Source organism: Chinchilla lanigera, unplaced genomic scaffold (assembly GCF_000276665.1).
Source record: "Chinchilla lanigera isolate Chin_1 unplaced genomic scaffold, ChiLan1.0 scaffold00044, whole genome shotgun sequence".
Taxonomy (NCBI): Eukaryota; Metazoa; Chordata; class Mammalia; order Rodentia; family Chinchillidae; genus Chinchilla; species Chinchilla lanigera.
This window is the reverse complement of record NW_004955445.1, coordinates 15,520,544-15,546,191: the sequence shown is the minus strand read 5'-3', so window position 1 is coordinate 15,546,191 and position 25,648 is coordinate 15,520,544. Positions and strand designations below refer to the sequence as shown.

Here is a 25,648-nt window from a genome sequence, read left to right as displayed (position 1 = left end):
TGGACTCAATAGAGCACCACTGAGTGCTCTGATAGTACTGCAGATTTCTTATCTCCAAAGAGAGCTAACCTCCCTGTACCACCTGTCCTGCATTTCCAGTGTGTGAAGAATCCCAGCCAACCACTGCAAAAGTACTTCTACAAGCACTGGTGCTGGTACTCAGTGCTTACTCAGTTATCACAAGGATTAGCAGGTCCATGACTGGTAGTCAAGTCTGCTTTGAGTCAGGTAAGGCTGGCCCGACACCAAAGAAGGAAGTGGAAAGTTCTTTTCTTCTCTCAATACATTGACAGAAGGGGATATAGCTTCTCTCAATGGGCTGGGGATATAGCTCAGCAGCAGAGGTGCCTGCCCAGCAAGTTGCAAGGTCCTGAGTTTGATTCTCAGTTACCCCCAAACAAACAAACACAGATCAATCACATTTACATTATGCTCATTTGATTATTTTGAGTTTGCAAAGACTGATTATTTGATGATTTTTCCTACAACAGGGTTCAAAAAGCAATGTGGGGTTTTACAATACAACACATGGTTGACCTCCTTAGAGGCTGCTGCAGGAAAGGCCCTTGCTGGCTGGCCCAGGAGTCTGGCTCACCACCTCCAAGCTTTCTTTCTTGGCTTCATCCAGATGGAAGCCTTGGCAGCTAGAAAAACCATGGGGCATGGCTGCAGACTGGCTCTTCCTGGGTTGGTGGATCCCCAGTTCCATCAAGCTATTTTTAGTTTCATTTCTCAGTCCTTACTCTACCTAGCATGTAAATTTTAATTTGGGTTTGTAACTGTTCTTTCCCAAGATAGTCATTTATCAGTGACCAAAAACAAAAGTAGGGGGAATTTAAAAATAAAAAGCCAGACAACTCAAAGGCTCAGTTTGTTCCTTATCTCTCTTTTCCTGTGTAATACAGAACCACTGTCCCATGAAAGAGAGGTGGTGAGGGTTTCACTCCTTGAGAGCCACAATGAACACTAGGCAGACATCACAGGGTTGACGGGTTGTTTTTGTTTTAAACATTGGCATGAATGAGCAGTTTTAGGGGCCGGGGATATAGCTCAGTGGCACAAGTGCTTGCCTTGCAATCGCGAGGTCCTGAGTTCAATTCCTGGTACAAAAAAAAAAAAAAAAAAAAAAGAGCAGTTTTTTTCACCCTAGAATATCCTCTTGAATCTGACGAAATAAAACCAAGTAAAAATTCATGTGTTGTTGTTCCTCAGGATTCCTAATCATTATATTTGCACAAAGCATGAGGAATTTCAGGGCCACCTAGATTTTTTTCTAACATTATGAAACTCCTTCTAACTTGAATCTTCATCTATGATTTCTCTATTTAAAAAGATCGTATATTTTTTCAGTTACTTATGATTTTTTAATTCTTATTTGTGTTGAGCTACTGAAAGGAATCTAAACCAAATAAATGCTGCTTTCAATTCTCACCTGTTTTTTTTTTTTTTTTTGGTACCGGGAATTGAACTTAGGACCTTGCACTTGCCAGGCAGGTGCTTGTGCCACTGAGCTTTACCCTTGGTTCCCTCAATGACTATCTTAACCCCTAACCAGTCTAATTATTTAAATAAGGATGACCAAAAAACTGCACATTTCAACAATTTTTATAACGGAAATATGAAAATGACAATTTAATCAAATGCATCCAATAATTTTTCTGTGTATGATATATCTTTAAACATTCAACACACAATGCAACGCTACAATCTGAGCAGTGGTATTTACTCTTTTTCCAAATTCTTTATGCATTACTGTCTTCCTTTGAATAACACACTTCACACTGTCATGTTGGCCTTTCTTTTTTCCCTGTGGGTGGTGTGATTTTAATAAAATGTCTACCCACTAAACATAATGGGTAAGACACTGATGAAGGAAGTCTTGTTTGGCGTTTTGCTATCCTGTATTTTTCAGTTATTTGATCTATTAGACCTATCTAATCCAAATTATAAATGACTTCTTGAACCCCCATGTTTTGAATAACAAATAAGTTCCATATTGTTTGGTGCAGAAGGTGCATAAATATTTTACAAGAATATTTTTTCCCTTGCTTTTTGATTACAGGACACTTTTGATTTTGGTCAACTCTTTCAACACTACACATAGAATTATCATAATTAGGGCCGGGGATTTAGCTCAGTGGCACAGTGTGTGCCTGGCAAGTATGAGGTCCTGAGTTTGATTCCCAGTAGCCCCTAAAAGCATTATTATAGTCATTGACCACTATAATCATTATTATAATCAAGTTCCATCATTTCTGTATTATGAATAACTGACAATAAGGAGACATCTTTTTTGTCTTTCCATTTCATAACACAGACTTTTCCTCTCTGATATTTTAGTATTTCTCCCTTCCTCATTTTTTTCTTTTGCAGATCTTTCAGCATTTCCTTCCTATTTGGTCTCAGTGTCCCAAACATGTCTGTTTTGCATTATGAAAGAATATCACTGAGTTCTGGAGAAGCACAAAAATCATATCTAATGTTCTTATGATAAGAACTTCGATAGATTGCAACACAAGATTATAGGTTATTTTTCACAAATAAACACAAATTGGTAAAAGAAAATAATCAGAACTTATTAAATTTCACCAGAAACAAACATCAAAGGCAAACACAATGTTCTAAATAAAAAAGTATGCAAAGAACAGTCCATATAAAACAAACAGAGGTATAAGCTTATCTCCTGCAAACAAGAACTGACTGGTTAAAACTGTGAAGTGGTTAACAAACATCAACTCATCTATCTGGAGGTCTTGTAAATTACTGGCACATATGTTAGTTGCAGGTCTCTGAAGTCCTAAGGCTGTACTACTCAGCTTGGAGCAACCGCCCCAGTGCAAGAAGACATCACTTCCCCTACATGCCAGAGCATAAGTGTATAAGCCCTGTCTAGATCACATGGGTTTTTTTGGTACTGGGAATTGAACTCAGGACCTTGCGCTTGCCAGGCAGGCACTTATGCCACTGAGCTATATCCCCGGCCTAGATCACATGGTTAATGCAGTAGAAGGGCTGTGACTGTCAACAATCACCCTTAGTTTTCTGCGCTATTCTAACTTTCATGACTTTTGGTTTGAACACATAGTAAAAGTCCCTTTCAGAAATCATAAAACTAGTGACCACTCTACCCATGTTCCTTCTCTCTCCTTTCACGGAGGACTGGTTTATCCAAAGTACTGTAAGATTCTACATACTGTACCTTGACTCTGGCAGGTTCCATCTCTGTCATAGTCATCTTTATTTTCGAAATCCATGTCTTCTGACTTGGGTTCACTTCCTTCGGGAGCGTATGTGGAGAAACCTTTTTTTCTTTCTGCACATTCTTTCCAAGGTTCTTTTAAAAGCTCAGGCTTCACTTTAAATGGCTCTGATGGAATAGTAGTGGGCTCACCTTCCATGGTGGTATTATTGGCTTTGCTTTTGTACAGGTCTGGGTGATAAGCCTTGGGTTTCTCTACTTCAAATTCATCATTCCCGAGGCCGTGTGCCCACCTTTCCACGTGTTTGCAGTGGCACTGACAGGACGCTGGAGGAAAGGCCCTCGGCGGCCCAGGAGTTTGGCTCACCACCTCTAGGCTTCCTTTCTTAGCTTCATCCAGATGGAAGCCTTGGCTCTTTTCCCTTGGGTTGTTAGCAGTGGGACTGGTGAGATGCAAAGCTTCTGGCTTTTCTCTGGTGCCTGCTGCCATGGCTAAAGTTTCTTCCTCATTTTCATCCTCTTCCTCCTCCTCATCACTCTGGTTCTGACTCAAAATCAATTTAGTTTCTAAACTTTTGCTTTGTAATAAATCAATTAATTTCTGATCTGATGAGAGGTTTCTTTTAGAGTTACAGACACTGAGACTGCACATATCTACAAACCCACTTTCATTTCCTGCATCCAAGGCAGTGGAAGGTAGGCATTTGGCTTCCAGCTGCCCCAAGCTTTCAGGTCTCCGCCCTGCCTCACCGCAGCAGCGCTCCCTTTCCTTTGAAATAGGTGTCAACAAATGTTCTCCACTTTCGATGTTCATTTGAGCTACTCCTGCTTCTATGGTATCCATAAGAGAAACTGCAGCTATTTCTGCCTCACGGTCACCAGGCCGGCAGCCTGCATTTTTGCTTGCTGAGATCACAACAGTATCTTTTCTGCATTCTGTGTTGATTACTGGGCCTTCCTGAAAAGAGCCTGGCTCTGGGCTGAGGACCTTGTTACCATACATCATGTTCTCCAAGCTCTCAGGCAGCAGACTTTCATCATGGTTGATAGAAATAACATCCTGAACTTTAGAAATAAAATTGTCACAAGTCACATCAGGAAAGCTGCCTCCAGGCAGACCCAGAGGATCATCTCTGCTTTCAATTTTCACCAGGTTCTCAGGTTCACTCTCAAGAGACTCTGAAGTCCTACTCATTTGAGCATAGGTAAGAGATTCATATAATTTGGAGTTGGTCTGGTAAAGACAACAGAGACTGCCTGGTGCCTGAGTATCAGTTCTTTTATGCTGGGCATAGTTTCTGTAGGCATCCAGGAAGGACAGCTGGGGGTCATTCATGATGTAATAGTCAGTACGGTTAAGCCCGTGTTTGGCCGTACCGATGAGCAGGTCTCGATCATGCTTGCCACACTCCCACCAGACTGGGAGGTAGAGGCTGGGCCTGCAGAGTTGGAGGCGCTCATGCAGCTGAGGACACCTGAGCACCTGCTCTCGGACTTTCCGTAACAATTCAATGCGGTACAGAGTTCTTGCAGCCCGTTCCTCAGTGATGGGTTCAATGTAGACGGTGGCATCAGGGGGACCTGGAGAGGAAGGGAAATATGGAGACTGTCACTTCAACTGGATCTGAACACTTCTTGCCCTGCTCAGCCCTTCCATTGTTGGCTCACAGTTTAATCCCCTGGGAGTTTTATATGCATGGGCCCTATTAAAATTTGAAGCTAAAAGGGAATGGAAAAAGAGCAGGAAAACTTCAGTTCTGTAAGAATATTAGTTCCCATTTAGTATGTGCCCTCTGTATACCAGCTACTTTGTATTGTACATGTTATCTAGTTCTCATAGAAATTCTATGATACATCATCATCACCAATCCTGTTTTAAGGATGACAATATAGGTTCAGATTAGCCACTTTGCTCCAGGGGCCAGAACCAGAATGTGAATCTAGGTTTTGTCTGTATAACTAAAGGTCTAGACCTTTCTAATATACATTAACTAGTCTACAGTAGCACAAATGTGAGGCTGAAGAGGGGCTTAGGGGAAGCTGTTCCAAATTACATCCTGGATGAATCTACAGGACAGAAGCAGGGTGTGGTGGCGCATGTCTGTAAGTGAACACATGATAAAACACTTAAAAGTTATTAAAGTCTAATATAAGCAAGGTACAAAGATCAAAGTAGGGTAAATCTCAATATGATTTAAAAAACCTTTTAACTTTGGAAAAAGTAAATGGTAGTCTCTAGTTTTTTGAGACAGGGTTTCTTTATGCAATGTAGGTTGGCCTCAAACTTGCAGCAACCCTCTTGCCTCAGCTTCCTAAGCACTGGAATTATAGGTTTGCACCATCAAGCCTGGCTTGTAAGATTTTACTTAGACCAAAGTTACATCATTTGGGAGAGATATAGCATTTTAAGTGAGGGTGAAACCAATTAAAAGTACACGAATTTCTAAGAACCTACATGTGTCTACCTGAACTCCTCAGGTAGACTATTTTGAGAGCGACAGCTAAAGGAATTTACACTTTGAACACCAGCATGTGCATTCCCTGTCTCAGCTAACACACTGACAAATGACTTCCTCACCACCATCTTTCCAGGCAGGCAGACGACAGACGTTCCGGCACATGGCCACAAAATTATAAAAATAGTGTTCCAGGCTCTCATCTGACTTCTTGTCCAGACGGGATATGATGCGGAACTGGGTCCAGTCGAAGGTTTTCTTCTCTTGATCGTAAACAACACCAAAGGAAGACACTGTTCTGTAGAAGTCTGCTTGCTCTCTCCTGGTCCACCTTAAGATTTAATCAGAGTGACAGGAACTGTTTTCTCCCCCCATCTATTTTTTTTTTTTAAGAAATCTAACTGCTTATTGAGCACACGGGATCAGAACTCGAAATCAAGAGAGCAAGTGGAGCTAGTTTATCTTACTGTGTATTTTTATTTAAATTAAATTGATCTGAGAGGCTTATAACAAAAACATGCTATCACCTTACTCCCAAGGAGGGAACTGCTTTCAAGTCTTCAGTGCTTCCTTCTGCTATTTACTTTTCTATTTCAAGGTCACGTGTGCAGATTCCGCTCTCTCCTGAGCAATCAACTGCCTACTTAATTTCCATTTGTAGGAAATAAAGTTTTAAAATACTACATATGCTTAAATATCTATGACAACATGGAATCACAGGATCCTGGAAGGACCTTCTAGCCCACTGAATTCAATCTCTTGTCTTACAACTGAGGAAACTGGAGCCGAGAAGGGCAGAGAAGCATTATCTCAGTACATAAGTCCTGACTCCCCATCTCCCACTGGTTTTCTGTAGATGAGTTGCCCATATCAATTTTTTCCTCTGGGACACAAAGGTCTTCTAGTCTTTAAATCCTACAGGATTAAGGTCATGACTGGGGATGGGAGAGTCACATGCCACAGTCTTTATGAGGTTCCTGGCTGTCACGGTCTCCATCCTAGCTAGGATGGGAGGTGGCTGAGGGCTCAGTGGGAGAGTGAGAAGCAGGGAGCGGCTCTGCTCTTTTATCTGCAGCTAAGACAGGAGAAATGTTTTGAAGTGGCAAATTTTAGAAGGTCAGGAAGAATATAGAAAATTACTTGGATTTGCTACATGGTGTTTCTTTAATTCACTGGATGCTTCACTGGAAGGATAGAAAGAAAGACTCAAAAGAATTGCAGCTTTGTGATATGTTCACTCCTAGTTTGTGCTGGTCTACTGTACCCTTTCTAGCTTAATTCTTAGATGAGCAAGTAATTACTGATAACTTATACCTACCTTCTAGGCTTGCATGTGGTGATATTCATTGCTCTCCAAGTTTTGATAAAAGCAGCTATAAAGATAGCTTCAATGCACAATATATCCTCTGCTGCTAGAAGAAGTAGGGGGTGTGAAGTGGTCTCATGTATGCCAGAGTGGTGTTTTTAAACCATATCCCCACAGACTGGGGTCTGACTGAGGGAAGATGTCATATTGGGGAAGTCATTAAAGTCTGGAAATTGTGAGCAGAGGGTGTCCCAGACTGCATCAAGCTCTTGTTACCATGACAACACCATCACTGTTGAGGCCACATTTAATAAATTCTGGAGACTATGTAACTTTACCAGAGAGCATACCTGCACTTTCCCCTCAGCTATCAGCTTTACTTTTTGTTATTTGTACCCAGTGAACAGCTCAGCATGCCCTTTTGGCCCTCGGCCCTTACCTCTTCTGGGTTTCCTTGTTGATGAGGTCCATTTCTGAGGTTCTCCTGAACATCTCCTCCTGAACCCAGTATCCCTGGTTACCCGGTCCCAGGATTTCAGGTCTGCAGAGCTCTTTACGGTTGCAGCGCTGGTAGATAGTGACCAGACGCCGGAGACGAGCTGTGAGAGCGGATGAAACTGGCCAGGGTGATTTGTCTGGGTCGGAGCTATCCTGGGCTTCAAACATCAGTGAGGACATTAGTATTTATATACAGAACTAAAAGCAAGAGTTTGGTTTTGTTTAAATAAAAACAAAGCTGACACTGTAACTTAAAGTAGTTACTGCTTTAACAATCAGCCCAGCACAGCAGGAAGGACAGTTTTATGTGGTGGTCTGCTGTTATCTGTCCAATAAAACATGTCCAGTGCTGTGAGGGTAGAGCTGATTTGAGGACCTTGCTCTACAGCACAGGAATGAGCAAATTCTTTATTGCCTTTTCCACACAGTACCACGCATTTCTGTGTAGTTGGTCTTTCTGTCAAAGCCTCTGTTAAGTTTGAATTCAGAAAAATAAGTTTTCTAAACAAAACAAAAAGGCAATAAAATTGAATTCCTTTTTACCTGTTAAGATTCCATCCTAACTTAAGAAGTCATTTTATTCTGCATGTCAATGTCAGGGAGATGAAGGCCACAGCCATGTGTGACTTGGGGAGTATAAAGGTCAATTTACTAGGCTTTTAAAAAGCGTATTCTTAAAAATAGCATTTGTAACACACATAAACCCCAGGTAACTACAAACTTAAACTATTTTTCCTCGTCTTCAGAAGGAGACAGTCTCACCTGCCCGGCTGTCATCCTTCTTTTCACCAAAAACGCCTTCGCCACCGTCACTGGAATTCTCCTAGAGGTAAAGGAAGCCATTCCATCAGCAAAACTGAACTTAGAAGAAACCACCTCCAAAGGGCTCCATATGGAAGAAGGAGCATGCATGAAGGGCAGCCCTGTGTATGGACATCTCAGAAACCAAGACCGTACTTGGTAAATGCAGTTTGAAAGGTGTTCTTGTGAACACCTTACAGTTCTTGGAATAATTTTTTCCACCCAGAAATCAGCTTAAAGAATGATGAACTGGCACAGTCTCCCTGGCAATTATATTTTACAAGCACTATTTTAGCTGTGAATTTAAGTATTTGCTTTATCACCATCACCTGTAACTTAATACTGTCATTTTACAAAGAATGTGCTTGCACTTTTGTTTTTTGCTGTGAAAAAGCGTCATGCTCATAATTAGCTTCACAGCAACAGACACTATTTTCATAAAACATGACTGTTCCAGACACGAGACTAGCTGGTGGAAACCCCTAGGAATTTAAAGTTAAAACTACAATTTAAAGCTCCAAGTGAATCTGGAGTAAGATCACAGGCACAGAGCTTATTCACAGAGCTTGTCTAACTGGAGCTAAAAGATCCTTTCACAACCCTGTCTTGGTCTTAGGAATGGAGCATTACAAGATCCTTTATAAGAGCACCATCTGGCCCTTGTAGGAGACTGGGGTTGGGAAAAAAGATCACACTATTTTCAGTGAGACTCTTGTAACACTAAGCTATGCTTTCCTACTACTATCATTTTACCTAAATGATGGCACAAAACAACCTTAGGATTCAAGACTTTGCCATTCAAGAGTATGGAGTTAGAGAGAACAAGGGTCAGTAAACCAAGCCCTACATTCATTTTTGTGTGGCCCTCAAGTTAAGAAGGTTTCTAACATTTCTTTCAAGTGTTACAAATAAGGAAGAAGAGTATGTGGACAGAGACCAGTACAGTGTAGCTCAAGACATTTACTATCTGACTTTTTACTGAAAGCATTTGCTGCTAAGGTATTGGAGACCAATACCTTGATACAACAGGAATGAACTGATACATATGACTTCCAGCAGTTACAGTTCAGATCACTCTCTTGGGCCCCTTGGTACCAAGAAAGGAGCTGAAAGAGAAAACTTTAAAAAGGTAAAAAGGAAGAGAAATGCATTTTCTGAATGCATTTCTCTCTTATGTAGAATGATGAAAATAGTTACTAATGTTACCAAGAACTGTGCCAAGAACTGTGTACCAATAACTGTGTGTAAAACCTTTTATTTGGTTTAACCGTTTTAGTTATCTGAACTAGCTCAGGAGGTAGAAACCATTACAGTCTTCATTTTTACAGATGAAAACAAGTCTTAGAAAATTCAGTAACTTGTTCAAGCTCATCACATGGCTAGTAAACTGCACAGCTGGGATTCAAATACAGGTAGTTTAATTTGAAAGTCACACACTTTCAGCTGCCAAGCGATCTAAAAAACGGGCAACACGAGAATCTCAAATGACAATCTGTTTTGGAGAGTGAAAACATACTTAAAACTAGGGAGTAGTGCTAGCTAATCTCCCCCTGCTAGGCCAGAGCTGCCTTCTGCCACCTAATGTCAGTGAAGAGTGGAAATTACCATTTTGAAGGGGCACTTGAGAATGTCACCTCATCCTGCCCTATATTTAGGCAGTTACACAAAACAGAAAACCCCAGACCGACCTGTAGTGCCTCATATATCTTCCTACCAGAGAAAATCTCATTAGAGATACCCAAGTACTTATGAAGATCCTTTCAATGCTGAAATTTACAAGTATAGACACTTTCAGTTGAGAAATGTTCTATCACCTATAAAACAAGGGCAGTGGGCCCTGGAATGACCACGTTCCTCATCATAACGCACTGGCAGCTAACATGCGACCACCGTATCCCAAATCCATGGGTGCAGGCTCCTAGCTTGGTGTGAGCTAGGAACACAGGGGATGCAGGTTTCCTTTCAATGCTGAAATTTATAAGTATAGACCATTTCTGCTGGTGTACAGTTTAACAAACATGAATGGGCTTAGGTGAAACTCAAGTATAGAAAGCTTTTCTGTCCTGACCTCTCAGTGGTACTTCTCTCTAGAAATTACTTTATGGAGAAGAATCAGCTTAACAGTGGCTCAAGTGAAAAGGATATGAGACTTTTAGTTATTAACTATTAATTAATCGTGGAACTGGGCCACCAGAATGCTAGGCAAGCACTCTAATCCTGGGCTGTAACTCCAAATCTTACTACTTTTTACTTTGAGACAGGGCCTTATTAAAATGCTAAGGCTGTCCTGACCTTATGATCCTCCTGTTTTAGCCTCCCCAGTTGCTGGGATTACAGGAATAAGTCATGATGCCTGGTATGAACAACCAGTTTAATGTGTGTGATATGCGAGAGCACAGCCAGTTCTAGGTCACAGAAATTCGTTGGTATATAGAAGACCCTGTATCTGAACTGTGCAGTTTAACATTGAACACTTCAACTTCTGCTTACAACCAATCATTTCAGAGTGAGGGGCCCTGGAGTGCTGACAATGGAGAGTTAACAACAAGGGTCATGGGTTGGTTACAACACACAATTCTTCTATCTTTCGGACATGTGTGGTTTGCAGTCTGACAGTCCACTGCTCTCTAGCCTTGGGAAAGTCTCTCTCATTTTCTTTCCAAAATAGAGACAATAATGCTTTTTTTATAGGGTGATTGTAGGACACAAATCAGTAGAAACATGTAAAGAATTTAAACAAGTGCTGGTACAAAGCAAAATGTCCATCCATTAAATGATATATGGGACTGAGAAAAAACTGACAAGTAGTTCAACTACTAGATGATCACTTAACATTTCTCTTTCAACTAATGTATGTGTTATAAAGAAGCTTCATAATACAACAAGAATAGTAACAGTCTTCTGAGCACAGGTCAGTTGTCAGATATTGTACTTGGTGGTTCATATACATTTTTTCACTTACTCATTTTAACAACTCATTTTATACATGAGGAAACTGTGGAATGGGGAGGCTGATAATGTGGTCCAAGATTGCAAGAAGTTATTAAGTGGTAAAGATGGAACACGGTGTGGTGGTGCACACCAGTAATCCCAGCACTCAGGAGGCTGAGGCAGGAGGATCGTTGTGAGTTTGAGACCAGTCTGGGCTATAAAGTGAGCTCAAGGCCAGCCTCAGCTGCACAGCGAGACCCTGTTTCAAAAAGACAAAAAAAAAAAAAAAAGAGGTAAAGATGGAATCCAGGCCCAGAAGGTCTGACTCCAGAGGATGAGCTCTTAAAAGAAGTGCTCTGGTGGGCAAAAAAACCTCAAATTGACTCAAAAGCACTCTAATCCTTATGTGCTGCAAACATGTACTTAAAAAAATCAATCACAGAATGAAGAGAAAAAAAACGCAAAGTTAAAAAAAATTTAATAAATGGTATTGCAACAAAACAAAACAAAAGCACTGTTGGTAACTCAAGCAAGTGAACTCCATAGATGGAGCTCCATTTCCTTATCTGAAAGGGAGGGGCCTAGCCTCCCTTGCTGTGGGGGCCTGTTTGGTCTTGTCTTGGTTGAAGTGGTGGGAGGAGCAGGGGCAGGGCATGTCAGGTGGGACCTGCAAACACAGTGATTTCTTCCACGGCCTTTCAAAAGCTCAGGAACAATGCAACAGGTGATGACCTGTCTTCTTACAATTAGTCAAACAATGGTGCTTGGCTCCCGGACTATAATGGTAAAAAAGGTAGGATCTTCATCTGGACCCAGTGTATGCTTATGAGACACAAACAAGTAGTCAACATGCAGTGTGTTTAGTGCCTTTAAACACAGTGGGAAAATAAGAGTCACCAACTCTACCAGGCCCAAATCAGGTAAAGGGAAAGACATCAGAGCGGCGCCCCTTGAGCTGGCGCACAGGAGTTTGCCAGAAGAACGCAAAGGTTCTCTGTGCAGAAGCAACAAGATATATGAAGCCAGAGTCACAACGTCTCCCTGTGGTTTTCATTTTGAAGAAAAATCAAGTATCCCACCTTTGCATACATTTTACTCAGAAAGCAGATATACATCAAATGTCATAAATTTGAAATAAAGGATTCTGATGGAGTGGCATGGCACTAGGACTGAACCCAGAAAGCACTACACTAACTACATATCCAACTGTGCTTTTTATTATAATTATTTTTTTGATTTTGACACAGGGTCTTACTAAGTTGTCTAGGCTAGCCCCAAACTCATCCTCCTCCTGCCTTGGCCTCTAGAATAGTTGAAATTATAGATGTGCTACATGCCTGGCTTTGAGGAATTTATTATGGAGAGACTGCAGGATCTATAGAGAGGCGTGAGCAGAGGAAACACTGTTTTTGTGTTGACTGTCTTGTTTGTCAGCTAGCTAACACTGTGTGAGTTCCCTCTTCTCTACAAATGGGATAAGGATCACGTCTAACTAAAGAGGAAATGTGCTTCACAAGTGTGAAAATATTCTATATTCAAATATCACTACTTGAGTTCAAAGAAGCCTTAACTTCTTAATTCATTTAATTTGTTCAGTAACAAAAATGTTCTTATAATGGGATCTGACCATGTTGGGCATAAGATTTCCCTGTAATTTTTTCTGATGCCTCATTGGAGTCATGACTTCTTCCTTCTGTCCACAGACTTTCTGTTTGAGAGTACACTTGAGACCAAGCAGAGCCACCTGTAGAAGAAACTATGGCACAGCAAGGATACTGTCATGCTACAACGTAAGTGTATGAATGAAAGTTGTGTCTTACTGTTATTTCTGATAACAGAGATGTTGTTCTGTCTATACACATAGAGGTTTGCTAGACTTCGTTTCTAATTCTAGGCTCTACTTTCCAAACGCAAATATTTAAGACCAAATGCTTGTTTTGTTCTGTTTTGAGACAGGGCCTCATTATGCAGCTCTGGCTGGCCTTTAATTTGCTATGCAGCCCAGGCTTCCACGTAACTCACGGCAATCCTTCTGTCTCAGCCTCCCGGGTGCAAGAGTTACAGGCATGACCTACCATGCTGGGCAAGACTAAATGCTTTAAAATGTCTCTGTAGGTTTGCTGAATCCAGCTGCAAATTTTGCAGCTGGTAATCATTTACTGATCAAAGAGCTACTGGCATTAAAACAGAGAAAGTAGACTAGATCATCTTAAAAGTCTCTCCAAACCTGAACATCCTGTGGTTCTCTAACACCAGATTTTGAAAGGACACCTACAGAGTGCTCTGTAAGACATTAGAGTAGAAAAGGCTCTGAATATGATATGGTATGAAGAAACATAGAGGAACTAGGAATAATTCATCTGAAAAGCAATTTAAAGGACTAACATAGTAGCCAGTTACAAGAATATAAAATCCTATCAGAGAGGAAGGAAAGAAGTAAAATACTAGAAAGAAAACTAGTTGGTAGGCCTGGCATCGTGGTGCATGCCTGTAATCCCAGTACTTGGGAGGGTAAGCCAGAAAGATCATTGCAAGTTCGAGACCAGTCTGGACTACAAAGTGAGTTCAAGGCCAGCCTGAACTGCATAAGGAGACCCTGTCTCAAAAAGATACACACACACACACACACACACACACACATACAAACTAGTTGGAATTCATGGAACCAACTCCACGGAGGCAGATTCCTGGCTCAGTAGAAGGCAGTACTATCCAACAATGAAATAGACTTCTTGAAAAGCTGGCATGCTCCTCATTTTCCCCCTCAAGGACTTGGGATTACCCTGACAGTGACACTATAGAGGGAAGGGCACCGAAAAAGACCACTTAGGCATGTGCTGGGGCTCTTTTCTATGTCTAGGTCTACTTAACTGTTCTAATCAAGAGGCTCTTTGACAGAATACTTTGAGTTTCTTTAGCTCTGATTCCTGAGAAAGAAATGCCTAATTGGTGACTTCAGCACAGAAGGAAGAGGGCGAGAGGAAGCCGGGTAAAGCAGCAGGACTGGTTCAGCTGTTGGCCACTCCTTTACATGCTTTGTTTTAGTATGTGACCCAGGAAGTTAGGCTGGATCTCTTTATAATCTGTCCATCTTAAAATCTGGGAGAAGCCATTCCTGAATCCATTTTCTTTAAACTATACCCTCCTGCCCAGGTTTTAAGGATCTGAAGAATGAAAGAAGCAATATAGGCATAAATCTTGTAAATGAATACATGAGTAGTTCCGGAGTTTAGTCCTACTATAAAGAAATGAGTTATTTTTACCTACTGTACCACAGCCTCTTCAGTGTCCTCCTGATCGGCCAGTCAGGCATGCAGACTTCAATGTGACAGCTTTCATAGCCAGGCCTAGCCTACAGTTAGTCTGCTGGGGGCCTCTTCACACAAACTGCTATGAGAGCAAGGTATGTACATTTGAAATACTTCCTACTTTCCTATGAAAAGAATACTTGACTAGAAGAAAATACTAAAATATCTGCAGAATCTCAAATTTTAACTTGATCTAGCAGCCAGGAAAATTTGGCAAAGTCCTTTAACTTCTAGGGCCTAATGTATTCTCAGCTGTCAAATGAGGACAATGATATCTGATGTGTGTAGTTCATGTCTTTTTAAGTGAGGATCAACTTAAACAAATGGAAAAGGGGCTTGAGAAAAAGTGAAGCTCCATACAAGATATTACTTTCATTTCTTTGGTGTTAAGAGTTGCCTTTATGGCAAACGTCTTAAATTATAGACAAAAGAAAAAAATGATCTAACCTACGGACTGGAATGACAGAGCTTGAGTTTTAACTGTCAAGACCAGAACTCAACTTCTTTCAGGTCCAGAGCCTGAAACTTCATGCTTCAATTCGCTGCTTCTCAGATCTTGGGGATACAAGGAAACATGTCTTCAAAAAATAATTATTTCCCATTTGGGACAGTGTGTCATTGCTACTATTATAGGAATCAAAGCTGGTAGAGGCCTAAGTAAATACTACACGTTCTACAGAGTTGAATCAGTAGAGTAAAAGAGAAAAGTATGGACAACTCTTCGGTGCTGCTCAGGAGAAGAGATGACCCTGGAGTCATTCTGGGAAGTGGTATGTAGGCCTCTGGGCTCCAGAATCCACAGCACTCTCACAGACACATCTGCTCTACTGCTCTGAGCAAGAGAAGACCTGGTCAAATGCTGCTGCAGCTAAGATGAAGTTTCAGTGTGCCTGCACAACACCCACAACCTTTACAATGCAGTGAATACTTCTGTTCTAGGGCACGCACATATCCCTACTTCTCATTCTATGTCCAACTAAAATCCAGGGACATTAACATTACACAGTAAACAAATATAAGAAGACTCTGAAAGGTAAAATAAGAAGGTAGGACAAACTAGGGACCTCAACTCAAGGAACAACATGGTGGTCAGTTCCTTGGATTTTCTTTTGCCTCATGTATTCTGGATTTGGAGGTGAAGAGGTCAGTTACCTAGAAATGCCAAAGGGTGTAGATTAAACAAACAAGCAAACAGCTCCAATAAAAGCCTACTCTCTCTAGCAAAGGACTCTGAAAAAGCAGGTTAAGAATGCAAACAATGTAAAGATAGTAACTGCTTTACTCCAGCCCAACAATACAGAACTATTAACAAAAGAAACTAAAAACACTCCTAATGATGACTTGAGCCCTGCCACTTGATGGGAAAATCAGCAGAACTTATAGGGTCTTATTTGGAATTGACATTCTCTATTGTAATTCTGTTGGCTTGCTTTTTAAATTTTTTTTTGTTTTCACTAGAAAGCAAAAGCTGATGTGCAGTTCTAAATGTTCAAAGTGTACAAGCTGCTTTTTTACAATAAAACTACCTGTACACACTCTCTCTCTCTCTCTCTCTCTCTCTCTCTCTCACACACACACACACACACACACACACACACACACACACACACACACGGGCTCACCCAGCAAAAGCCAACTTGGGAGAGCTCTGACTTCTGCCTTGCTCAGGTTCTAACAGGACAGCCACTGCCTTGTTGGGGTGATGCTAAAAGAAGGTAAGTAGGAACCAGGACTTTCCCTCCTCAAAAGTAATGAGCCGTCCCACCTCAACCCATGGTGTCAGCGAAGACAAAGTGCTCACACAACAGTAATGAGAAGCACCCCTTACAGGTGGTAAAGGGAGCAGGCCTCAAACACCAAGGTCTGCCCCCATCTCACAGAAATATGGTGGCCCCTCCATCCCTGTTTACCTTCAGAGGAAGTCAGCTGAAATATTAAAATTTAAATAAGATCTAGAGCCTCATAATAAAATACCCCCAAGATGTACAGGTTTCAATAAAAAATTACTTAGGAAGATCTTAAAGTAAAGAAGAAAATAATCAACAGATGCCAACCCTAGGATAACAGAAAATTACTGACCTAACTTAAAAATCATCAAACATAGCTCAGTGGCACGAATTAGATTTCTGGTACCCTCCTCCCCCAATCATCAATAAGCAATTGTGAACATGCTCCCTAAGCAAGCTGTGGCAAAGCAACCAAAATCCAAAGAAGAATCAAAAGGAAATTGTAGATATAATAAACAGAAAAACCCCAATAAACAAAACCCCAAAAACCACACATTAAAAAATCCTTGGCAGGATTAATCACAGCATGGAAGAGAAAACAATAGTAAATGTGAAGGCAGAATAATAAAAAGAAGTGTGAACAACAAAAAGAAATATCATAGCTAAGCTTCTGAGAAACAGACAAAAAAGTCTTAAAGGCAGCAAGAGAGAAAAGATACCTTATAAAAAGGGAAACCAATTTGAATGCCTGCAATTCTCAGAGGGGTAATGTGGGGAATACAATGATCACAGAATGTTTTATGCATGTATAAATATTTCAAAATGAAGCTCACCATTCTGAATAACTAATATGCACTAATTTAAAAAAGATGTTCTGAGATAAATAAAAACGCAGAGGATCATCACAATCAGATCTACTCTAAAAGAAGAGCTAAAGAAATTTCCCTAAACCAAGACAAAACAAAAGAAGAAACCCTGGAATACCAAGAAGAAAGAACACAGTAAACAAAGATATGGATAAATATAGTGGACATTCCTTCCTGAGTATTCTAACTTAATTTGACAGTGAGACAAAAACAATACATTATCTGATATGATTCTGAATGCATGCAGAAGAAATACTTAAGACAAAATACTTAAGAAATACTTAAGACTTACACATGAGGAAAGGTAAAGGGACAAAAGTACAAGTGAGGTTTCTGCACTTGAAATGATGGTACTGGTGATGTGATATGTTATCCATATATGATGAAATATAATAAGAAGCTATAAAAAACATACACTCTTGTGCTGTGCAAGAATGCTTCTCTCAACAACAGACCACATATGCGACAGTGGTCCCACAAAAGCATAGTGCCTAGCGGCATCGCTGCCACCTTAGTCTGAGAAAGTACACTGTGATGCGTGCAAAGCAACAGAAGCACCTAGTGATGCCTTTCTCAGAAAATGTCCTCCTTGCTAAATTTCACCTTAATGTAGGTAAACCAAAACAGAATAAAAATGTTGAAGTAACCCAGAGAAAGTCAGGAAAAAGAAAACAATAAGAAATCAGAGAAAACAATGAAATGCTACACTTAACCATAGCCCTGGGGGCATTATCACAGATTTTTAGAAAAGGTGTGTTATGGGGGTGTGTAACACTCATGTTTATTTTTTGGGGGTATTTTTATTGATGAATTATTAATTTTAATTTTATGGGTTTTATTATATTAAACAATGTGTACTTAAGAGCAAAGTAAAATATCAGTAAAACAAAGTATTAAATTTTCAGTATGCAATGTGTGTAGAATAAACATCAACATGTTCAACATCAACTGTTTGCCTGCTTACAAGATCTAAAAAATATCAACGGAAATAAAGTCTGTTGTGAACTATAATGAATATACAAACAAAACTTACCACAAAAATAATCTTTGCTTCAACTTTCACACCTAAGGCAGTCTTCACACATGACAACAGCATGTTCCATAAACACGCGTCATTTACACTGACAGCACATGTACTTAACTTTCCTTTCCTGTTTGACAGGTCATACTTGTCACCTCTCTTTGTCTTACTCTTTTGTCAGGAGTTTCCTATTATATTATGCAATGTCCATTTAGCAGGAAAGTGAAATATCAATAAAATTAAATATCAAAAATATAATGAGTGTTCAGAATAAACATCAACATTTTCTACATCAACTGGTTGCTCACCAAATCTAAAAAAACCAGCAGAAATAAATTCCTATGTGAACAATGAAAATACAAATAAAACTCTACCATAAGAAAATCTTGGGCTGGGGATTTAGCTCAGCGGCAAAAGCGCCTGCCTGGCAAGCGCAAGGTCGTGAGTTCGGTTCCCGGTACCGGAGAAAAACAAAAAACAAAACAAACAAAGAAAATCTTTACTTCAGTTATCACACCGAAGGCAGTTTTCATACGGGAACAGCACGTTCCACACACAAGTATCACTTACAATGACAACACATGTATTCTGTCTTCCTTTCTTTTTTGGTAGGACATCTTGCTGGTCTTCTTGTTTTCTTAGGAGGTTCCTGTGATGTTTTACTTGTCTGTTCACTGGTGTCTGCTCCAGAACTTTTCTGAGGAGTTCTTTGGGCAGATACATACTGTTCTTCCACTGTTGTAGTTGATCATTTATCAATTCCAGTCCCAATCCTCTAAGAAAAATTCTCTGTGACATTTTGTGCTTGTTACTTTCTTTGTAAACTATGAAACTATTTATGCCTGGTATGTTTAGGATGGAGTAAAACACAATCATTAGCCAGTGCTTTGTGTCTTGAGTGACATGATAGTTGCCGCATAATTCCAACAGTATCTACCCTGCCTTTTATTTTGCTGTAAAATATGACCATTTCTGGCTTCATTTGTGTTGAGGATTTGCTATCAATCTTCTTCTGCTTGTTTGTTTTGAGACACGGTCTTGCTATGTACTCCAGGCTGCTCTGGAACTCACTATGTTGCACAGGCTTACCTTGAACTCACAGGATCCTCCTGCCTCAGCCTCCTGAGTGCTGGGATTATAGGCGTGTATCACCATGTCCAGTCTCACTATCAATCATCATCATGGTGTAATGTTGAGAATACCAGTACTACTTTGTTTTTCTTCACCATATAGGAGGTCAATGTTATTATATCTTTCTGAAATCCAAAGATTGCATTATACATTTCTCTATTGTGAACTTGCAACAGCTTTTCAAGAATCTCAGCTTTGTTCTTGCCAATAAATAGTTCCTGCAGTGGTTTGGTATTCTTTTAGCAAATGCAACAATAGGTAAAGAGTAAACCAACTGCTTAATATGACATTTATGTTACTTTTTCAAATAGGTAACAACAACTTTGTTTACAATGTTATATGGTTTATTACTACAGAAAGAAAGACCTAGTCACTGAGTTTTAAGTTGTTTTTTGGTACCAGGAATTAAACTCAGGACTTTGCTCTTGAGAGGCAGGGAAGCAGGTGTTGTGCCGCTGAGCTACATCTCCGGCCCTCACTGAGTTGTAAGGATACATTTCTTTCTTTCTTTCTTTTTTTTTTCCCCCCAGGATAAATTTCTAAATTCAAGATGTAAAATGTCTTCACATATACTAGGGCATATATTTTTATACCATACTTGGGAGGTTTACTTGGCATATAATGCTGAAAGCATCAACAACCACAAAATGATACAAGCTGTTTATCAATTGTCATGTACTCTGGTGGTGTATAAACTGCCTGACAATTTGAAATGAAACTTTTAACAAATGAGGAAACAGCAGTCAAATTGTCAGACATTTTCTTTCTTGTTGTTTTTGTAGTCAAAATGTAGCAATTTTGATGGAAACCAAATCTCTTGAGGGTCATCATTGTTCTAAAAATCTCAACCCCACATCTATTACTTCTCCATAAATCCTTTAGATTCTGATGATTAGAATGATAAAGTCCTTTATTAAAGGCTTTTAGCTCATAGTGAGGTACCATGATAAATACATTTGTGAGTATTACTACTGATGCATACAGAATGTTTCCTTGTAGTTCATTATTACTGCATTTCAAAAAGTCTTGTACATACCCTGTTATAAACAATTTCCAGCACTGAATGGCAGTGTGGGCATTCTGTCCAGTAGGTTTCACCCCTGGCAAGAACCTAGTAACATTTTCTAACACTGGATCTTTCATGTACACATGACCATCTTTGCAGCATTCTGACTAGTCAAATACTTATTTACATTACTGTTTTCTTCCTCATCTGAATCAGGGTCTTCATTCTGTCCTTCTCTGTCATATCTTGCTGTCTTCTTTAGCTTATATGATCCAAGTCATCATCAGTAGCCAAGTCATTTGATGACTCACATTCAACCCCCTCCCAAAGCTGTAAAAGTAGATTTTCATGCTAATTTTACAAGAAAAATCAAAAGAAAACGTTTAATAAAAAAATTATAAACATGTACACAAAAATGTAACAGGGCACATCATGTGGGTAAAACTCACCCATCTGCATTCTGACACATTTGTATGCACTTTGCACTTGTAGTATCAAGTGGCTGAACACAAAGACTGTTTCCTGCATTCCCGCAGCCAGCTCCTACTATGCTACAGTACATACTTTCATTAGAAAGCAGCAGTATGGGCATCTGCAGCCAGCATAAGGAACCTAGAGTTTGCATCATAATGACATCATCCGTAAAAGGCATGAAAACACCAACTAGAAGACAATGACAGTGTGCACTAAACAGAATGATGCAATAAAATGAAAGTAAAAGAATGGAGACGTTTTATTTACGCAAACATTAACCAAAAAAACCTGAAAGTAGCTATACTAGTATCGGTACATGTCAAAGTACAAAATTACCAAAGCTAGAGAAAAACACTATATAGAAGTACTAGGGTCAGTCTACCAAGAACATACAATCTTAAGATGGATGCCTCCGGTGTTTAAAACCGCACAATGCGTGAGTCAAAAACTGACAGAGCTGAAAAGGATAAATAAATCTATAATTATAGTTGGAGACTTTAATATTCTTTTCTCAACAACTGATTAAACAACTAGACCGGAAATCAGCAAGGATACAGAAGAATGTAACAACTCTATCAACTATCGAGATAATAACCACCATAATACGGAACATCTCACTCAACGAAAACAGAATACACATGCTTTTCAGGTGCCCATGGAACACATACTAAGATACAAATTGTACTAAAAGTACAGTCAATTTTTACATTAAAAAAAATTATTACAATAAAAGACACATTGCCATGAATCCCCTTCGAAATATTCCTCCTTGCTTTGAACACACTTGCAATTTTTTTTCGTACCAGGAATCGAACTCAGGACCTTGCACTTGCCAGGCAGGCGTCGTAGACTTGTCATTTTCTGAAGCAGTCCTGGAAGCCCTCTTTCACGTCTTAGCAAGGAATGATTAAAAAAATACAGTGAGTTTGGCTGGCGAGTGTCATCTAACAGAAACAGTGTGCCCCTTTCAACCTTACAGGATCTAGGACACTGACCTCAGAGACTTCCATTCTTACTTGCAGTAAAAATGGCCACAAAAGATAAATACTTTAAACTGATTAAGGATACTGAGGCAGCCACCATACTGTAACTAAAGAAAACTAAGAGGACTTCCAGAACTTCCTCAGAAAGTAGCAAAGTGGGATACATGTGCTTAAAGAGTGGGAAAGGATTTTGGGAAGGATTAATAGCAATATTTCCTACTGTAATAAATTCAAATATTCACCGTATTTTTTAATCACATAGCATATATACATCCTAGACCATAAAACAAACCATAGAAGAATCTAAAACAAAATCATAGAGTACGTGATCTCTGATCAGAATGGGATCAAGCAAGAGATGAAATAACAGGTAACAGGAATAGCTCCAAACACTTGGAAATTAAATGATAAATGCCTAGATAATCCATAGGTCAAAAGAGGACATCTGCAGAGAAATTTTTCTAAAATACATTAAACTGCAAGAATGAAAATGAAAGTAAAAGACAGCAAAATTTGACCCATACAGCTAAAGCAATGCTAGGGAAAATTTGTAACACTAAATTCATACGTCAGACAAATGGAAAAGTTTCAAATTAACCTTTTCAATTAACCTTTTAGCGAAAGGACCCAGGCAAAAATGCCAGTAATCCCAGCTTCTTAAGAGGGTGAGGTAAGAGGACCATTACGGGCAATTTAGTGAAACACTGGCTCGAAATAAAATTTTAAAATAGGGCTAGGGTTGTAGCTCAGTGTTGCAGCACTTGCCTAGTTTACACGAGGCTATGAGTTCAATCCCTAGTATGATAAACAAAAGTCTAGGAAAAGATGAGGAAAACAAAACCAAAGCAATCAGAAGGAAAGAAAGAGCAGAAATAAAAGTTAAAGACAGACAGGTAAGCCAGGTGTGGCGGTGCACACCTGTAATTTCAGCACCCTGAGAGGCCGAAGTGGGAGGATCGCAAGTTCAAGCCCAGCTTGGGCAACTTAACAACTTAGTGAAAGTAAGTCTTAAAAATTAAAAAAGGGGGGCTGGGGATTTAGCTCAGCGGCAAAGCACCTGCCTGGCAAGCGCAAGGTCGTGAGTTCGGTTCCCGGTACTGGAGAAAAACAACAACAACAACAAAAAAAAAAATTAAAAAAGGGTGTGGTGGCACATGCCTACATCCCAGCACTCGGAGAGTGAGGCAGAAGGATTGCCACAGTCTGGGCGACATAGTGAGTTCAAGGCTAGCTTGAACTAAATACCGAGACCATGTCTCAAGAAATAAAACAAAACAAAACAGAATTTAAAAAAATAAAATAAAAAAAGGTTGTGGAAATAGCTCAGTGGGAAGATCCTGGGTTCAATATCCAGTACTGAAAACAAAAACTAACAAACAGACAAACTCCCCCCAAAATCCACCACAAAACAAAATTCAGAAAAACAGAGAAAAAGCAATGAGACAAAAAACTGGTTCTTTAAAAAAGATAAGATAAACAAAGAAAAAAGACACAAAAATCAAAATCAAACAGTAAAGCCCTATAAACCTTCCTAAATCTACTATTAAGAGGGTAATATGGAAATGCTATGAACAACTCAACACATAATTTGACAGTGTAGATGAAATAGACCAATTCCTTAAAAATACAAACCATCAGAATCCAACGTAAAATAGATAATGAAATTCATAATTTAAAAACATTTCAAGAAGATATCTCTAGACCCAGATGGTATCAAAGGAAAACTTTACCAAATGTTTAAGGAATTAATGCCAATTCCAGAGAATTTCTACCAGAAAACAGGAGAGGAGGGAACACACGATTCATTTCATGTAATTTATATTACCGATATGAAAACTAGACAACAACCCCTCATGAATATACTAATATTCTTCATGGATGCAGACATAAAAACTCTTAATAAAAATATATATATTTATTTATTTATTTTTTTTTTTTTTAGTTTTTTTCCGGTACCAGGAATTGAACTCATGACCTTGCGCTTGCTAGGCAGGCTCTGTGCCACTGAGCTAAATCCCCAGCCCCATAATTTTATTTTTTATTTTATTTTATTTTTTTGGTTTTTCTCCGGTACCAGGAACCGAACTCACGACCTTGCGCTTGCCAGGCAGGCTCTTTGCCGCTGAGCTAAATCCCCAGCCCCAATAAAAATATAAAAAGAATTATACATTGTAATAACGAGTTTATGCTAGTGGTATAAGGCTGGTTCAATACTCAAAAAAAAATCAGTGTAACATATCATATTAGTGATCTAAGTAAGAAAAAAAAAAATCACACCGTAGTATCAATTAGTGTAAAAATTGCATATGACAAAATTCTACACTGATTCATGAGAAAAACTCAGAAAACTAGGAATACAGGTGAATGTCCTCATCTTAGATAGAGATCTCCAAAATTCTATAGTTAGCAGGGCATGGGGGATCACGCCTGCAATCCCAGTATTTAGGAGGCTGAGGCACATGGATTACTAGAAGTCTGCGGCAACTGTGGGCTACACAGTGAGTTCGGGCCAGCCTAAACTACACAGCAAGACCTAGTCTCAAAAACAACCATAAAAGAATATTCTGTAGTTAACATCACACTTAATAGTGAAAGACAAATTTCTTTCTTTTAATATCAGGGATAAGGCAAGGATGTCTGCTTCAGTACTCTCATTCAACAGTGTTAGTTGTTGAGGCAACAACGAGGCAAGAAAAAAGAAATAAAAGGTGTGTAAGTCAGAAAGGAGGAAATAAAATTGTCTCCATTTGCAGATGACATGATTGTTTACAAGAAAAATCCCAAGAAACCCATGAAAAAAGCTCCTAGAACTGAAAATGAGTCTAGCAATGCTGCAGGATACAAGAATAAACATAAAATATTCATACTTATGTACATTAATAATGAACATGTGCACAATGAAGTTAGAAACACAACAACATTTACAATTACTCTGACAAAAATGAAATATCAATGTATAATCTAACAAACATATAGAGGACTTGACTTGCTGAAAACCACAAAATGTTGATGAAAGAATTGTTTTATTTTGGTACTGGGAATTGAACTCAGGACCTTGTGCTTACCAGGCAGGTGCTGTGCTGCTGAGCTATCTATCTTCCCAGTCCAATGAAAGAGATTTTAAAAAGAGTGAAATAGAGAGATGCATAATAAGATTCAATACAGTAAAAACAACATGATAAAGATGTCTATTTGATATAAGGGTTTAATATAATCCCCACCATAATCCCAGCAAGAATTTCTGGAGATGTAGATAGTTTTATTCTAAAATTTACACAGAAAGACAAAAGAATAAGCAAAGCTAAAACAATTTTGAAGGCGAACACAGTCAGATGAATTAGTCTGCACCATTTGAAGACTTAAAATATAGCTATAAAATCCAGTTTCTGTTGTTATCAGAGGAACAAATAGATCAATGGGACCTCAGAAAACCCAGAAACAGAGTCACACAAATACACCAAATTGATTTTTTGATAAAGGCTTAAAAGTAACTCAATGGAGAAAAAGAAAGTCTTCAGCTATAGGACACCAACAGGGTTAAAAAAAAAAGGCACAAAGAATCTTGATCTAATTCTCTTTACCTGTATGAAAATTAAAGTGGATCACAAACTTAAATGCAAAGCTATAAAACTTTCAGCAGGTGTTTGACGTGATACTGCAAGCAAGATCTACAAATGCAAAAATTGATAAGATGACTTCATAAAATTAAAAGCTTGTGCTCTGCGATGGACAGTGTGAATCATATAAAAATGAGATAAATCCCAAAGTAGAGAAAATATTTGTAAACCATCTATTTAACAAAAGACTAGAATTTAGAACCTATACAGAACTTGCTAAAACATCAAAAGTAAAACAAAGAAATGGTCAAATTAGAATGTGGGCAAAGGACATGAAGAAACATTTTGTAGATATAAAGTTGGCAATTAAACACATAAAACAAC

At 39.2% G+C, this 25,648-nt stretch overlaps 1 protein-coding gene across 8 annotated transcripts in view; it reads right to left on the bottom strand.

The window, feature by feature from the left end:
• Positions 1–25,648, bottom strand: part of Chd6 (chromodomain helicase DNA binding protein 6) — a 216,337-nt gene that overhangs the window by 30,219 nt on the left and 160,470 nt on the right. For 7 of the 8 annotated variants that reach the window (XM_013518270.1, XM_013518274.1, XM_013518272.1 and 4 more), the window contains 4 exons: positions 8,222–8,282; positions 7,401–7,617; positions 5,778–5,986; positions 3,200–4,780 (listed from right to left, as the gene is read on the bottom strand). In XM_013518270.1, the coding sequence (XP_013373724.1) occupies positions 3,200–4,780; positions 5,778–5,986; positions 7,401–7,617; positions 8,222–8,282 (2,068 nt within the window). The remainder of the gene's footprint in view (positions 1–3,199; positions 4,781–5,777; positions 5,987–7,400; positions 7,618–8,221; positions 8,283–25,648) is intronic. The other variant, XM_013518271.1, reaches the window with a different exon arrangement.